The sequence below is a fragment of the Neovison vison genome, chromosome 6 (assembly GCF_020171115.1).
Source record: "Neovison vison isolate M4711 chromosome 6, ASM_NN_V1, whole genome shotgun sequence".
Lineage (NCBI taxonomy): Eukaryota > Metazoa > Chordata > Mammalia > Carnivora > Mustelidae > Neogale > Neogale vison.
Window position 1 is genome coordinate 164,152,902 of NC_058096.1, and position 16,973 is coordinate 164,169,874.

The 16,973-nt window shown below is 41.6% G+C and overlaps 1 protein-coding gene across 2 annotated transcripts in view; it reads right to left on the reverse strand.

Moving 5' to 3' along the window:
• Nucleotides 1–16,973, reverse strand: part of ALDH1L1 (aldehyde dehydrogenase 1 family member L1) — a 124,871-nt gene that overhangs the window by 76,353 nt on the left and 31,545 nt on the right. For both annotated transcript variants that reach the window (XM_044252859.1, XM_044252858.1), the window contains 2 exons: nt 15,587–15,712; nt 11,989–12,080 (listed from right to left, as the gene is read on the reverse strand). In XM_044252859.1, the coding sequence (XP_044108794.1) occupies nt 11,989–12,080; nt 15,587–15,712 (218 nt within the window). The remainder of the gene's footprint in view (nt 1–11,988; nt 12,081–15,586; nt 15,713–16,973) is intronic.

A 16,973-nucleotide genomic window follows, 5' to 3' on the forward strand; every position in this document is an offset into this window, starting at 1 on the left:
ATCCCTAGGGCGGTGGGGGAGATAAGGAAAGAAGACTAGAAGATATAGTTGAATAAATTCTCCATGAAAATTTTCCCAATCTGGTAAATGGAACCCGTGTTCATGTACTAGAGGCAGAAAGGTCTGCCCCCAAGATCAAAGAATCTAAAAAGACCTCGAGACACCTGATTGTGAAAATGATGAATTAAAATTGTAGACAGGAGCTCCTGAAAGCAGCTAGGGTGAAGAAATTCCTAACGTACGGAGGAAAGCCCATCGGAATAAAGTCAGACCTGTCCACAGAAACCTGGCAAGCCAGAAGGGCTGGAAAGTTGTATTCAGGGCACTAAATGAGAAAAACATGCAGCCAAGAATACTTTAACCAGTAAGACTGACATTCAAAATGGATGGGAGAGTTAGAGCTTCCAAGACTGGCAAGGTTTATAAGAGTATGTGACCACCAAGCTGACACTGCAGGAAATATTAAGGGGGGGTTCTACAAAAGAGGAAAAAACCCAAGAATATCACTGAATAGAAATATATGGAGACAATCTATAGAAACAAAGACTTCACAGGTAACATGATGTCAATAAAAATGCATCTCTCAATAATCACTCTCAATGTGAATGGCCTAAATGCACCCATAAAATGGACAGGGTTGCAGATTCAATAAAACAGGACTCATCCATATGTTGTCTAAAAGAGACCCATTTTGAATCTAAGGATACATCCAGACTGAAAGTGAAGGGATGGAGAAGTATCTTTCATGCCAATGGTCCTCAAAAGAAGGCTGTGGTAGCGATTCTCGTATCAGATAAATTAGACTTTAAACTACAGACTGTAGTCAGAGACACAGAAGGACACTACATAATTCTTAAATGTACTATCCACAAAGAAGATCTAATAATTGTAAATATTTATGCCCCCAACGTGGGAGCAGCCAATTACATTAAAAAAAACTGTTGATCAAGATAAAGAGTCATATTGATATGAATACATTAATAGTAGAAGATGTTAACATGCCACTCCCAGTAATAGATCATCCAAACAGAAAATCAATAAAGCAAAAAAAGCATTGAATGACATATTGGACCAGATGGATCTCATAGATATATGCAGAACATACCACCCTAAAACAATAGAATACACATTCTTCTCAAGTGCACATGGAACCTTCTCCAGAATAGACCACATACTGGGTCACATATCAGGGCTCAACCGATACCAAAAGATTGAGATTATTCCCTTCATATTCTCAGATCACAGTGAGTTGAAACTGGAGCTCAGTCACAAGGAAAAGTTCCGGAGGAACTCAAACACCTGGAAGCTGAAGACCACTTTGCTTAAGAATGCTTGAATCAACCAGAAAATCAAAGAAGAACTTAAACAATTCATGGAAAGCAATGAGAACAAAGACACTTCGGTCCAAAAGCTATGGGATTCGGCAAAGGGGGTCCTAAGGGGGAAATACATAGCCATCCATCCTCCCTCAAAGAGACCGAAAATTCCACAATAAACGAGCTGTCTCTACATCTTAAAGGACTGGAGAATCAACAACAAATTAAGCCAACTCCACACACAAGAAGGGAAATAATCAAGATTAGAGCAGAGATCAGTGAGATAGAAACTAAAGATAAGTAGAATGCATCAATGAAACTAGACGGTGTTTTTTGACAGAATCAAGAAGATCGATAAACCATTGGCCAAACTAATCCAAAAGGAAAGAGAGAAAGCCCAAATTAATAAAATTATTAATGAAAAGGAGAGTCACAACTAACACCAAGGAAATAGAAACAATCATTAGAAGTTATTATCAACAGTTATATGCCAATAAGTTAAGCAACCTAGATGAAATGGATGCATTCCTGGAAAACTATAAACTCCCAAAATTGAACCAGGAAGAAACTGACAACCTGAATAGACCAATATCTAGTAACGAGATTGAAGCAGTGATCCAAAACCTCCAAAAAATCAAGAGCCCAGGACCTGACGGATTCCATGGGGAATTCTACTAAACTTTCAAAGAAGAAATAACACCAATTCTCTTGAAGCTGTTTCAAAAAACTGAAGCAGAAGGAAAACTTCCAGACTCTTTTTATGAAGCTAGCATTACCCTGATCCCCAAACTAGGCAAAGACCCCACCAAAAAGGAGAATTTCAGACCAATATCCCTGATGAATATGGATGCTAAGATTCTCAACAAGATCCTAGCAAACAGGATCCAACAGCACATTAAAAAGATTATTCACCATAACCAGGTGGGATTCATCCCTGGGTTACAAGGATGGTTCAACATTCACAAACCAATTAATGTGATAGAACAAACCAATAAGAGAAGAGAGAAGAAACACATGGTTGTTTCAATTGAAGCAGAAAAAGCATTTGACAAGATCCAGCATCCATTCCTGATTAAAATGCTTCAACGCATAGGGATAGAGGGAACATTCCTCAACTTCATCAAATCTATCTATGAAAAACCCACAGCAAATATCATCCTCAATGGGAAAAAACTCACAGCCTTCCCATTGAGTTCAGGAACACGACAATGATGCCCACTCTCACCACTCTTGTTCAACATAGTATTAGAAGTCCTAGCAACAGCAATCAGACAACAAAGAGAAATAAAAGGTATTCAAATTGGCAATGAAGAAGTCAAACCCTCTCTCTTCGCAGATGACATGATACTTTATATGGAAAACCCAAAAGACTCCACCCCCAAACTACTAGAACTCATACAGCAATTCAGTAATGTGGCAGGATACAAAGTCAATATACAGAAATCAGTTACTCTCTTATACACCAACAATGAAAATACAGAAAGGGAAATTAGAGAATCGATTCCATTTACTATAGCACCAAGAACCAAGAGATAAAGGATCTATACTTGAGGAACTATGGAACACTCATGATAGAAACTAAAGACATAAAAAGATGGAAGACCATTCCATTCTCATGGATCAAAAGAATAAACATTGTTAAAATGCCTATACTGCCTAGAGCAATCTATACTTTCAGTGCCATTCCGATCAAAATTCCACTGACATTTTTCAAAGAGCTAGAGCAAACAATCCTAAAATTTGTATGGAATCAGAAGAGATCCTGAATTGCTAAGGAAATGTTAAAAAACAAAACAAAACAAAACAAAACTGGGGGCATCACGTTGCCTGATTTCAAGCTTTACTACTAAGCTGTGATCACCAAGACAGCATGGTACTGGCACAAAAACAGACACATAGACCAGCGGAACAGAGTACAGAGCCCAGATATGGACCCTCAACTCTATGGTCAAATAATCTTTGACAAAGAAGGAAAAAATATAAGGTGGAAAAAAAGACAGTCTCTTCAATAAATGGTGCTGGGAAAATTGGACAACTATATGTAGAAGAATAAAACTCGACCATTCTCTTACACCATACACAAAGATAAACTTGAAATGGTTAAAGACCTCAATGTGAGGCAGGAATCCATCAGAATCCTAGAGGAGAACATAGGCAGTAAACTTTTCGATATCAGCCACAGCAACTTCTTTCAAGATATGTCTCCAAAGGCAAAGGAAACAAAATGAACATTTAGGACTTCATCAAGATCAAGTCTTCTGCACAGCAAAGGAAACAGTCAACAAAACCAAGAGGCAACACACAGAATGGATATTCGGAAATGACAGTACAGACAAAAGGCTGATATCCAGGATCTATAAAGAACTTCTCAAACTCAACATACACAAAACAGATAATCATGCCCAAAAATGGTGAGAAGACATGAACAGACACTTCTCCAATGAAGACATACAAATGGCTATCAGACACATGAAAAAATGTTCATCATCACTAGCCATCAGGGAGATTCAAATCAAAATCACATTGAGATACTACCTTACAGCAGTTAGAATGGCCAAAATTAGCAAGACAGGGAACAACGTGTGTTGGAGAGGATGCAGAGAAAGGGGAACCCTCTTTCACTGTTGGTGGGAATGCAAGTTGGTGCAGCCACTTTGAAAACAGTGTGGAGATTCTTTAAGAAATTAAAAATAGAGCTGCCTTTGACCTTGCAATTGCACTACTGGGTATTTACCCCAAAGATACAGATGTAGTGAAAAGAAGGGCCATCTGCATCCCAATGTTTATAGCAGCAATGGCCATGGTCGCCAAACTGTGGAAAGAACCAAGATGACCTTCAACAGACAAATGGATAAGGAAGATGTGGTCCATATACAGTATGGAGTATTATGCCTCCATCAGAAAGGATGAATACTCAAGTTTTTTATCAACATGGATGGGACTGGAAGAGATTATGCTGAATGAAATAAGCACAGAAAGTCAATTATCATATGGTTTCACTTATTTGTGGATCATAACAAATAACATGGAGGTGCTCGCTTCGGCAGCACATATACTAAAAAAAGAAGTAACACGGAGGACATGGGGAGTTGGAGAGGAGAAGGTTGTTGGGGGAAATTGGAGGGGGAGATGAAACATGAGAGACTATGGACTCTGAAAAACAATCTGAGGGTTTTGGAGGGGGGGGTGGGAGGTTGGGTGAGCCTGGTGGTGGGTATTATGGAGGGCATGTATTGCATGGAGCACTGGGTGTTTGCATAAAGAATGAATTCTGGTACACCGAAAAGAAATTTAAAAAATAGAAAATTTAAAAAAAGAAAGAAAATACAATCTCAAGCCAGTATTCCTGATCAATATAAATGCTGAAATCCTCTCAAAAATAATATTAAGGCAAATTCACTGTCACCAGATGGAATTCTCAATTGCAATGGTGGTTTACCTTACGGTCAAGGGGGCAAGCTTTCAAGTTTCAGTTATATAAGATGAATAAGTTCTAGAGATCTAATGTACATCGAGTTGACTATAGTTAATAATATTGCAATGTATAGTAGAAATTTGCTAAAAGGGTAGGGCTCAGATGCTCTGTCAAAAGTAAAAGTAACTATGTGAGATGAGTGTGTTAATTAGCTTGACTATAATAATCATCTCACAGTGTATATCAATCATACTAACACACATCTTAAATATTTACATTTTTATTAAATAAAGGAAAAACTATAAAATTGTCTTTAAGCTATGAATCTAGAAAAATGAGTGAAGGAGGGGAAAAAAAGGCTTATTTTCGCATTTATGAAGCACTGCTGGGTTATATGCTGAGTTCCTTCTTGCATGATCACAGCATATTATCCCCAGGCTTTTGGTTTAAGGCAGAGATCAGTTAGCGACAGCCTACTTCGTCAATAAAGTTTTATTGGAACATACACATACACATACAACAATATCACACACACACACGCGCACACACACACACTTTGACATACTGTAATTTTTAAAAACCTGACATATTATTGGAGCTAACAAGCAAATTCAACAGGGTACAAAAGCAACACAGGAAAATCCATTGCATTTCTACACACTAACAATAAACAGAAATTAAGAAAACAATTCTATTTACAATACCATCAAGAAGAATAAAATGGCAATAAAGTAACCAAGGAGGCAACAGAGTTTCACACTGAGAACTATAAGTACTGCGAAAGTAATTTTAAAAGACCTAAATAAAATGAAAAAAATATAACCATTTTCATGAACTGGACTACAGCTGGACATGAATACAGACTACAAAATACCTGAGCAGTACTCCTAAAAAATGTTAACATCATCAAAATCAAAGCAAGTCTGAAAAACTATCACTGTTTAGAAGAGACCTAATGACTAAATATAATGTGGTATCCCAATGGGGTAGTAGGATAGAAAAGGGACATTACACAAAAATTAAGAAAATCTGAATAAAGTAGATCAACTTTAATTAAAAATAATCTAGCAATATTGGATTACTGATCATGACAAATGTACAATTCTAACATAGGAAGTTAATAATAAGGTGACTAATGTGGAGTATATGGGAATGCTCTGTACTGTCCTCACAAGGTTTTTGGAAATCTTAAGCTATTATAAAATAATGTCTTGAAATAAGCAAAAATGGAAACACAAACACTAAATCTTATGGGACACAGAAAAAGCAGTTTGGTGATAAAGGCCAACATTAAGGGGGAAAATAATCCAATAAACAACCAAATTTTACACTACAAGGGACTAGAAAAAGAAAAATAGATGAAGCTCAAAGTTAGCAGGAGAAAGGAAATAACAAAGATCAGAGCAGAAATAAATAAAATAGAGACCAAAACAACAACAACAATAACAATAAGATGACAATAGAAATGATCAACAAAACTAGAGCTAAATTTTTGAAAAGATAGACAAAATTGACAAATTTTTAGGTGGGCTAACTAAAGAAAAAAGAAAACCGAATCCAATAACATCAGGAAAGAAAAGAGGAGATATTATAAATAATACCAAACAAACACGAATGATTATAAGAGACTACTATGAACAAGTACACAGCAACAAATTGTATTACCTGGAGGAAATGGATAAATTCCTTGAAACATAATCTACACCCTGAATCATAAAGAAGTAGAAAGTCTGGGGTGTCTGGGTGGCTTAGTTGGTTAAGTGCCTACCTTCAACTCAGGTCATGATCCCAGGGTCTGGGGATCGAGTCCTGAGTTGGGCTCCCAGCTCTGCAGGGAGTCTCTACTTCTCCCTCTGCCCCTCCTCCCACTCATTCTCTCATATTCTCTCTCTCTCTCTCTCTCTCTCCCAAATAAATAAATAAAATCTTTTTAAAAAAAGAAATTGAAAATCTGAACAGACCAATAATGAGCAAGAAGAGTGAATCAATAATCAAAAACTTCCCAGAAAAGAAAAGCCCAGGACCAGATGGTTTCCCTGGTGAATTCTACCAAACATTTAAGGAAGAACTAATGTCAATGCCTCTCAAACTCTCCCAAAAAAACTGAAAAGGAGGGAACATTCTCAAATGCATTTTATGAGGATAAAATTGCTTTGATACCTAAGCTAGATAAGGACACAAGAAAAGAAGATTACAAGCTAATATCCCTGATAAATATAGATGCAAAAATTATTTTTAAAAACTGGCAAACCAAACTTAATGACACATTAAGGATCATACACCATGGCCATGTGGGATTCATCCCTGGGCTGCAAGGATGGTTTGACACCCACAAATCAATAAATGTGACACCGCATTAACAGCATGAAATATAAAAATCACATGATTATCTCAATAGGTGCAGGAAAAAAATTTGACAAGATTCAACATTTTTTCATAATAAAAACAGTCAACAAACTTGGGAAAAGAAGAAAATGACCTTACACCTTAACATTTTAAAGCCCAGATGTGAAAGCCCATAGCTAACATCATAATAGTGAAAGACTGAAAGCTTTCCCTTAGGAAAAAGACAAGGATGCCCATTCCAGCCACTTTCATTCAACATAGTAATGGAAATCCTAGAAAGATCAATTAGATGGGAGGAAGAAAGAAAATAAATAATAAGAGGCATCAGAATTAGAACGGAAGAAGTAAAATGACCTCTGTTTGTAGATGGCATGCTCTTGTACATAGAAAGCTCTACAAATTCCACCAAAATATTGTTAGAACTAATAAACTAATTCAGTAAAGTTTCAGAAAACAAAATAAACATACAAGAATCAGTTGCATTTCTATACACTAAAAATTAGCAATCTAAAAAGGAGATTAAGAAAATAATCCTAAAAAAATAATAATCCTACTTACTAACATCAAAAATAATAAAATACTTAGGAAAAACTCTATCAAGGAGATGAAACACCTGTATACTGAAAACTACAAAATACAGCTGAAAGAAAGTGGGGAAGACACAAATAAATGGAAAGATATCCCAAGGTCATGGATTTGAATATTGTTAAAATAATCATACCACCCAAAACTAGTTATAGATTCAATGAAATATTTATCAAAATCTCAATCTTATTTTTTATAGAAACAGACAAAAACAATTCTGAAATTCATATGGAACCACAAAGGACTCTGAATAAACAAAACAATCTTGAAAAGAAGAATAAAGCTCTCTTTCTAATTTTTCTGGGGCATCATACTTTCTAGTTTCAAAATATATTACAAAGCTATAGTAATTAAAGCAAAGTGGTACTGATATAAAGATGGACATATAGAGGGAACAGAATAGAAAGTCCAGAGATAAACTCTCCCATATATGAGTAACTGATGTTCAGTAAGGGTGCTGCTAATATACAATGCGAGAAAGATCATTTCTTTAACAACTGGTGTTTGGGAAATTGGATATCTAAATGCAAGAGATTGAATTTGGGGCCTTATCTTTTGCCATATTTAAAAATCAACTCAAAATGGATTAAAAACTAATCAAAGACCTGAAATTACAAAACTCCTAGAAGAAAATATAGGGAAATTTTTCATAAAATTGGTTTTAGTGATGATTTCTTGGATATTACATCAAAATCATGGCAACAAAAGCAAAAACAGACAAGTAGAACTGCATTAAATAAAAAACTTCTGCTCAACAAGGGAAAAAATCAATAGAGTGATAAGGCAACCTATAGGAAGGGAGAAAATATTTGCAAACAATATATGTAAGGGGTTAATATCCAAAATATGTAAGGAATGCTTACAATTCAACCACAACCCCCCCAAATAGTCCAATTTAAAATGGGCAAAAGGCTTAAATAGACATTTCCCCAACGACACATACAAATGACCAAAAGGTATATGAAAAGATCCTCAATATTACAATAATTAGGGACATGAAAGTCAAAACCACAATGAGATATCACCCCACAAGTATGAGGATGGTCTTTTTTTAAGTGCTCAAGAGAAATTGGAACCCTTGTCCACTGACGGTAGGAACGTAAAATGGTGTCACCGCTATGGAATGGACAGCAGTGTTGATACTGCCAAAAACATTAAAAACAGAACTACCAAGGACATCTGGATTACTCGGTTGGAGGAGCATATGACTCTTGATCTCCAGGTTGTGAGTTCAAACCCCACACTGGGTGTAGAGATTACTTATACAAATATAAGTTAGAACTACAATAAGTAGTTCTATCTACTTATGGTAGGTAGTTCTACCTAACTACTATTATAGATTTAATCCCATTTTTGGGTATTTATCCAAAAGAATTTAAATCAGGATCTCAAGCGCAATCCCGTATCTGTTATTTAAAAGAGCCAAAGGCAGAAACAATCTAAAGATCTGCCAACACATGAATAGATAAGGAAAAGGTGGTGTAAGTATACAGTGTTATATTATTCAGTCTTTATGCTATGGAATAAGCCAGTTAAAGAGGGACAAATACTGAATGGTTCCACTCATATAATGTATGTCAAGTAATCAAACTCATAGAAGTAGAGAGTAGAATGATGGTTGCCAGGGGCTGGGCAGAGAGAGAGAAATAGGAGTTGCTCTTTAATGGGTATAAAATTTCAGTCATGAAAAATAAAAAAAAAGTTCTGGATATCTGTTGTACACCATTGTACTTACAGTTAACAATACTGGAATATACACTTAAAATTTTGTTAAGAAGGTAGATCTCATATGTGTATTTACCATAATCAAAACAAAAGGAGATATGTTCTTAAGTATTCACAAAACAAAAATGAATCAGTTTTATCTGCATCCTACAATACACCTCAGCTCAAAGGCTCTAGGCAGCTCTGGCTTGTTCTCAGGACATCATTTTCTCAGGTGTCTTAAATTCTTCTTCTGAGCATTATTTTTTTAAAAATTGATTTTATTCTTCATACTGACCACATACATAAATCAGAATGAGTTACAAGAGAACTGTCGTGTCCGAAGCTTCCAAGCATACAGGCCCAGTTCAGGCCTTTTTATATATGTGGTAGGTTATAAAACTGGCTACAATGCTCCACCTTTTCTGTAGTCCCAGCCTTTAGAGCACCTGCCATTAGGATGTGGTGTCCATTTCCTTCCTCCTTGAAGCTGGGCTAACCCCACGACTTGCTTTGGCCAATAAATGCAGTAGATATGATGTGCTCATGTGGACCTTCTGCCTCCTAGGATCTTCTCACCTTCGTAGGAACAAGTCTGCACTGTAGTGGCCCTCTGAAGGATCCATCCTAGACCAATGAGCCCCCAGCTGACCTGGTAGCTGACTACAAGCACTTAAGTGAGCCCAGCTGACATCAGTCTGGCCTAGATCAAGTGAACCCAGTTCAGACTGCTGACCCACAGAACTGTGAGCTTTAAAAATGGTGGTGTTTTCAGCTACTATGTTTGAGGTGCTTTGTTACACAGCAAAAACTGATACAATACATATCCCCAGTCTCATGATCATAGTTGCTTTTCTGAACTAACCCCTTTTAAGATCTTCCCCAGAATCTCCTCCAGGTGCATAGCATGGAACTCCTCCTCAAACTACTATTTACACGAAGCTTTTTATTATAATATCATTAAAATAAAGGAGAGAGGCCTGTCACCAGGATGACTGAGTTCAGTCTCAGGTAGACTTTTTAATTTGGTCAGACAGAAGCTGCACTCTTAGCTCATCCCAGAGCAGAAGTGTAAGCCTCTCCTTGGTTTTTTTTTACCCCCAAAGTTCTTGGAAACATAGAAGTCTTCCTTTGCATTCATGGGGGACTGTATTTCACACATCTTAGTTCACCCTGGATCTCTTTTCCTCATCAGTGCACTCCTCTGTTTGGTACTGTCCACTCTACAGATCTACTGAAGGAACCCAAATACAGAGCTCAGCTGAGTGTTTCTCTGACAGTCTTCTGCACACCCTATCAAGAGCACACACTTCCTTAATTTCACACATGAATTTTTCTCTACTTAAGTGAGCTCCACAGAATTTCCTTTGCACCTTCCTGAAGCATAAGAAACCTCTCCACATGTGTGGTACACATCTTTGGTTCTGCCTTCACAACACCCACTTTCCCCCAGCACTGACACTTTCCAAGAGAACAAATTTCTCCTCTCTTTCTATGAATGTAGTCCTTTCAATCCTTGGCTCCAGAGGAGGACACAAGACCCAGCCCTGGCCAGTCAGAGCATGCCTCCTCCTGGCCAGCAACTATTTCTTACTGGGGCACATGACTCCATCAGAATCAGTCAAATTCAAGTCTAGGACTTGTGTGGAAACTGCCAGAGACCTACCACCTTTTGACTGGAAATGCTGATAACACAAGAAACTAGAACAGAGCTACTGTGCAGCCATCTTGTCACTATGAAGAGAAATCCTACCCCAAAATGAAGCAACAGTGACAATGCTAATGACTTATTTTGGTCTTTGAGGTGATCAGCCATGCCTAAAGAAACTATCATGGTACTTTTGACTTTTGTTCTTTTTTGTCTAAACCAGACTAATAAGTTACAGTTACTTGAAGAAAAGAAGTTCTACTATATCCCACATCCTTCCCTTTATACAAGTTAGAACTTACCACTGTTAAATGGAAAGCAAGATGGTTCATATGAAGTTAAAGAATGGGTAACCTAGTCTATGGTGACCCTAACTGCCCATTCCCTTTCCCCAACACCTTGGCTTTCACTGTGGATGTTGGAGCTTGTGGCAGTTTTTAGATGGGGCTGCACATTGTTTGACCTTCCTCCCATTGAGGGCTGGGTCTCAGTGCTCCAGCTCTTGCCATCAAATCTGGGCAGCTTGTGACCACTGAGAACAATCAGGTCAGTGGCAGTGATGACATGTGACCATTCAGGCTTGGTCTGCATATGCCTTGTTTGCTGGCATCAGTGCACTCAGAGCCACAAGCCACCACCTACAATGACACCAACTCCCAAAGCAGCCACTCTGAGGCTGCAACACACAGGTCCCTAGTCAGTGGTGCCACCTCAGCAGGTGCCAGCCCTCCAGGCCCAATGGCCAGGCATGGCAGTGAAAAGCCACCTTGGAGGAGGATACCCCTGCCTAGCTCTTCCAGATCCTGCCAATTCACCAACCCACCACCATTCAAGGTGATCCCTCAAGGCCTACACACATGGGTCCTTTCTGGATCCCTGATCCACAGACGTAACAAATGGTGGTTGTTCCCTGCCACTCAGTTTTAGTGTGGTTTGTGACACAACCACAGACACCTCTCCACTCCCGGCCTTACCTCACAACGTCGACTGATGCAGCCCCTGACTTGAAGAAATCGGTGGAGTCTTCCACCTCCAGGACATTGGGGAGAATCCGTTTCCAGGCACTCTAAAAAACAGGTGCAATGAGAAAGGGCTCCCAGGGGACCTGAGAGCAGGCACCTTCCAGGTGAGAGCAGACCCTGATATGCATTCGGACTACCTATTGCCAAGCTGGGCTCTCTGTCCACTCCAAACTGCTGCTGCTCTCAGGAGCCTGATGGTAATGGAGCAACTGCCTCCTTGGGGGAAGTAGAAGCCCAGGGAGCTAAACTACTGTCCTCCTGAGCACCTCACCTTGATCCCAACCTCTCTGGGATACCCATACCTGTTCATGGGCAGCAGGAAGACCGGACATGCAGAGCTCAGGATATGGCTGTGGACCAGCTACTCTCCAGCCCACTTCACGCCCAGCCTCCCCTGGATGCTGTCACCATAGTGAGGTCCCCAGAGTGACATTGGTGTTTGGGTATGTTGCAGTGTGGAAGGGAAAGCAAAGTATGGGGTTGGTTTTGAGGATAAAAATGAGGCACACTGATGGGGCTCAGGAGGGCTGGGTCTTGCCGTTACTAATAGGCTAGCCGGTTCTATGTTCCTCTGGCCCAGGACCTGCAGAGGGCAGCAGCGCCCACCAGCCAGCCCCATGGATGAGCATGGAAAGGGCAGTGCCAGTGGGTAACACCATCCAGAATTCTAAGAAAACCATCCAGTAGGTCAGGCTGGGATAGCAGTTCTCTGGCTGGGTTCCCAGTTGGGCTTCTCAGGACAGGAGAAGATGCCTCACCCTCTGTCTAAATTTCAGGCCTGGCTGATCACTGACCCAGATGAAAGTGGATAGGTCCAATTAGGACCAGCCCCCTGGCACCCTTAACCCAACCTCTCCTTGGCTTTCTCTTTCATTCTTGGAAAGGTGTTGTGATTTGCCCTTCCCATGCTCATTGTGACCATCAGCACCCATGCTGAGGCACTCCCTATCCCCACTTGATTACTGCCTGCCCTAAGGCCTCCATCCGAGCCTTTGCCTACCAGTGATGCCCTTCTCTGAACCCCAGCTCATGTTTAAATCCTGGGCAGCCTCTAAGGCCAACTATTGTGTCACTTCTTCCCTGAAATCTTCACTGACTGCTGTGCTGGCAAAGGCCCTCTTCAGACTCAAGTGGCCTGGGTCCGCGGGTCACCCCTGGTGGTATGTGGGCATACCACCCTATGGTACCTACAAAATGCACTGGCCCTTATCAGATGCATGTGGAACCTCTGAGAGGCAGCGCACCCCAAAGCCACATTGCCTCACTCAGACCCCAGCTTGGCTCCTGACAAGCCATGGAGATGCAGATAGCCTTTCAGTGCCTTTTTCCGCATCTGTGCAAGGAGCTGATAACGGCTGTGGGGGATGTCTTGCCTGAGGCAGACAGAGCATTTGGTGTACAGAAGGAGCTCAGCAAATGCGGCATTTGTGCCATTGGCAGTGCTCTGCACAGGCTTGGTTCAGGAGGGTGTGAGGTTGGGTTTTTTGCCAAAGGCCTGCCCCAGCCCACAGTGTGCATTTGGTGAGGTCTGCTGAACACAACTGACACCTGCTGCAGCTGCCAGGATGAGCTCTCTTCATCAACACCATCCTGGTGGCCACACAGGGCCACAGCCAACCCACACTGGCCTCTCGTTCCCAGCCATCTCCCCTCCACCCCAGTTACCTCCAGACCAGGCATTGTGAAAGGGCCAGCCCAACTGTGACCAACAGGTGTCATGATATCAATGCTAAGGATGACAGAGGCCATGTGGCAAGCCACACAGCAGTGGAAGCCAGGACTCCAGCCCCACCAGCTGGGCTCCAAGCCCAGGCCAGCCCTCATCTGCTGTGACCCCGCCTCGGGTCTCAGGCTCCTCAGCTGGGAAATGAAGGTAATAATAGCACCTACTTCATGGAGTTGTTACAGTAATTAAACACACTACCATTCCTGAAGTGTCTAGAACATGACATGGGTGCACACTGTGCAAGTATGTGCTTCTCCTGACAACCACTAGGCCCCTTGCCAACATTTGTTGAGGTCCTCATAGGTGCTGACTGAATGGACCCTCTCCATCTGTGTTCTCTCCTCTACCACTCACAACACCCACAGGCATGGGGTTTATTCTTCCTAGTGCACAGATGAAGGACACAATTGCAGCAGCTTTTGACTCAGGTTTAACACAACCTTAGCTCACCCCAAGTGCCACTCAACTAGAAGCTGCAGGCCAGTTTGTCCAGCTGGCCCCAGAATCCCCAGCATGCACAGGGCTGGGGCCAGAGCAGTGGTCCCAAGAATATTTTTGAGTGAATAGGCTTCTTTTTTCCCTTCTTTTTTCTTTCTTCTCCTCTTTTCTTTCTTTCTTTCTTTCTTTCTTTCTTTCTTTCTTTCTTTCTTTCTTTCTTCTTTCTCTTCCTTTCTTTCTTTTTCTTTCTTTCTTTACAGACATTCAGAATGTTCAGCTTTCTATCAAGGAAATGCTCAGTTGCCTCTGGAGCAGCACCAGCTCTTAATGTCCCTCCCTTGCTGGGTCCTGTCCCCTGCACTTGTCATTAACACCCACAGTCACCATTGTGGCTGCCAACTGACCCACCTTCACTCACCACAGCCTTCCTTTCCCCCAAACTCTCTCCACTCAGCTCTCAGGGCACACCTCTCCTCCTGCCCAGGGGAGCCTGCCTTGATTATTTCTTCTAAAGTCGTCCTTCCCCTCCCCCCACCAAGGATCTTGTCTCCATCACCCTATTATTTTGCTCCTGGCACTTCTCTTTGTCTGAAATTATCTTATTCATGTATGGGTGTTCATTGGTTCTCTTCCCCATGAAAAAGGACACTTCCTGACAACAGGGACACTGCTTATTGTCATATTCCTGGTGTCTGATTTAGCACCTGGCATTTGATAGGAGCTCATGTATTTCTTAAACAAGTCACTGAGTACATGACTGAGTGAGTGAATGAGTGGAAATTCATCTAATGCCTTCCATTCAATAAGACTAAATGCCATCAATACCCTGCCTCCCAAGGAGAGGGAAATAAGTGGGGGGAACAGGAGGGACCAGGAACAACTCTGGGAAGTGACTTCTGATTCGACTTGTAGTGGAAGGGACTGAGTCTCGGAGAGGGAAGTGCTTTCTGGCATCATGAAAGGCAGCTGGATTAGAGTACAGGTCTGCCTGACTATGATGCCCATGCTGGTCACAGTGCAAGATACTCCCCCTCAGGGAGCTTTTCTGGAAGGTTACACTGCACATATTCTTGTCAAAGGGCTATGGACTTGGAACGTGCCTTTGTCATCTATTCCAGGGGCTTATTGCTTCATTTGTCCACCACTGACAAGGAGTGTTAGAAAAGTCAGAACCAGCCAGCCAAATCCCAGTGCCCCAGTGACAAAGGAAGAGAGCAAGGGGACATCAGAAAGCTTCAAGACAGGACAGAACCAAAATGTGCCTGGGGTCAGCACATATATCCACAAAGGGTGTGCACACCCAACTCCAGGGAGTATGAGTCAAAAAACACATGTGCAGTGCACAATCTGCACAACCAGACAAAAATCCCTGAAGGGATCTCTTACCCTCACAGCCTCTGCTATGACCAGCTCTTCCTCGGTCAGCTCAAGGGCACTGCTGTCTGCTCCCTTGAAGAAGTGGGAGGCTGGGATCATCTTGCCATCCTCTAGCTGGATGTTCTTCACCAGCAGCTGCAAAAAGAAGGCTTCACAGCACCCAAGGTTGGCCTCCTCTCAGGGTGAAGAGCAGTTCCATATGCAGTACTGTGTTGGGCACCCCACACACTTCTCTAATCCTCACCATGAGAAAGGCACAAGATTAATGAGGAAGAGAGACATTCAGAGTAGGCATGCTGGCTATTCTATGGACACGGAGGGAATGGTAGAGCTCACTTCTCCTGGTCACCTACCCCAACCAAGCTCTCACTTCTTTTTAAGTTTAATGATTTTATCATTTCTATAAAAATGTCTACTTATTAGACAAAAATAATTCAAGCACGATTTTGAAAATCGACCAAAAAAACAACTAATCACCTAATAGACCAGCTCCCAGAAACCCCAGGGAAACATCTGGTGGAGGTCATCAGATGTCCCATGGGGTCTAGAGGTGGGAAGAGGAGCAGACAAGGACATTTGTGTTTGGCAAGAGTGGTTTATAGGAATGGCATACTCTATATACATCCTGACATAATTGGAGCCAAGTTCCCTGCCTGATCTCCACCCTTTTGCCTTTTGGAGATATTCTGGAGCTTTCAGTGAGCTAAAGCCCAGCCAGACCCAGCTAGAAGTTTCTGAAAGATGCTTCAACCAAGGGTCTCTTCCAAGGCTGCTTCCTTTGCTTTGCTGTCCCTGTGGACATCAAGGAAGGTGCAATTGGTACCCCCCATCCAGAGCTCCTCTTGGATGGTGTCCCCATCCTCTAGCTGCTGCATGAGTGTGCCATTAGCAGCCTAAATCTGCACCTTCCTCCTCCATGGCTGTTGCTAGATAAACACAGTCACACACAAAAGACCAGGGGCTATGCCTTACTGCCAATCCCCTTCCCCGGGGCAGCAGAAACTGAGCACTTAGTGATGTGAGCATGCAGCAGATGCAATTCACACTGCAGAGCCTGGGATGAAATAAGGGCTGGAAGACTCCAGAACCCTTATATCTATGCTTAGCATTGTCCTATGTCCCAGCCTAGCCCTAGGTTATGTGGGATTTTCCAAGAGCACTCCCTCGATAAACCAGGTACACAAGAACTCCTGTCTCAGATGCTGCTTCCAGGGAACTTGACCCAAGATGGATAGCACCTTTCAACTGCATGTATCAAGCAAGAATACTTAAAACACCCCATCACCATAAATTGCAGACACTGAGGGCAGTCTCAGGCCCTCCGATGGCAGGGCACAGTAGGGTAGGTACCCAGAATGGCTCACACCAATCCCCGGCAAAGCTGCCTACACACCAA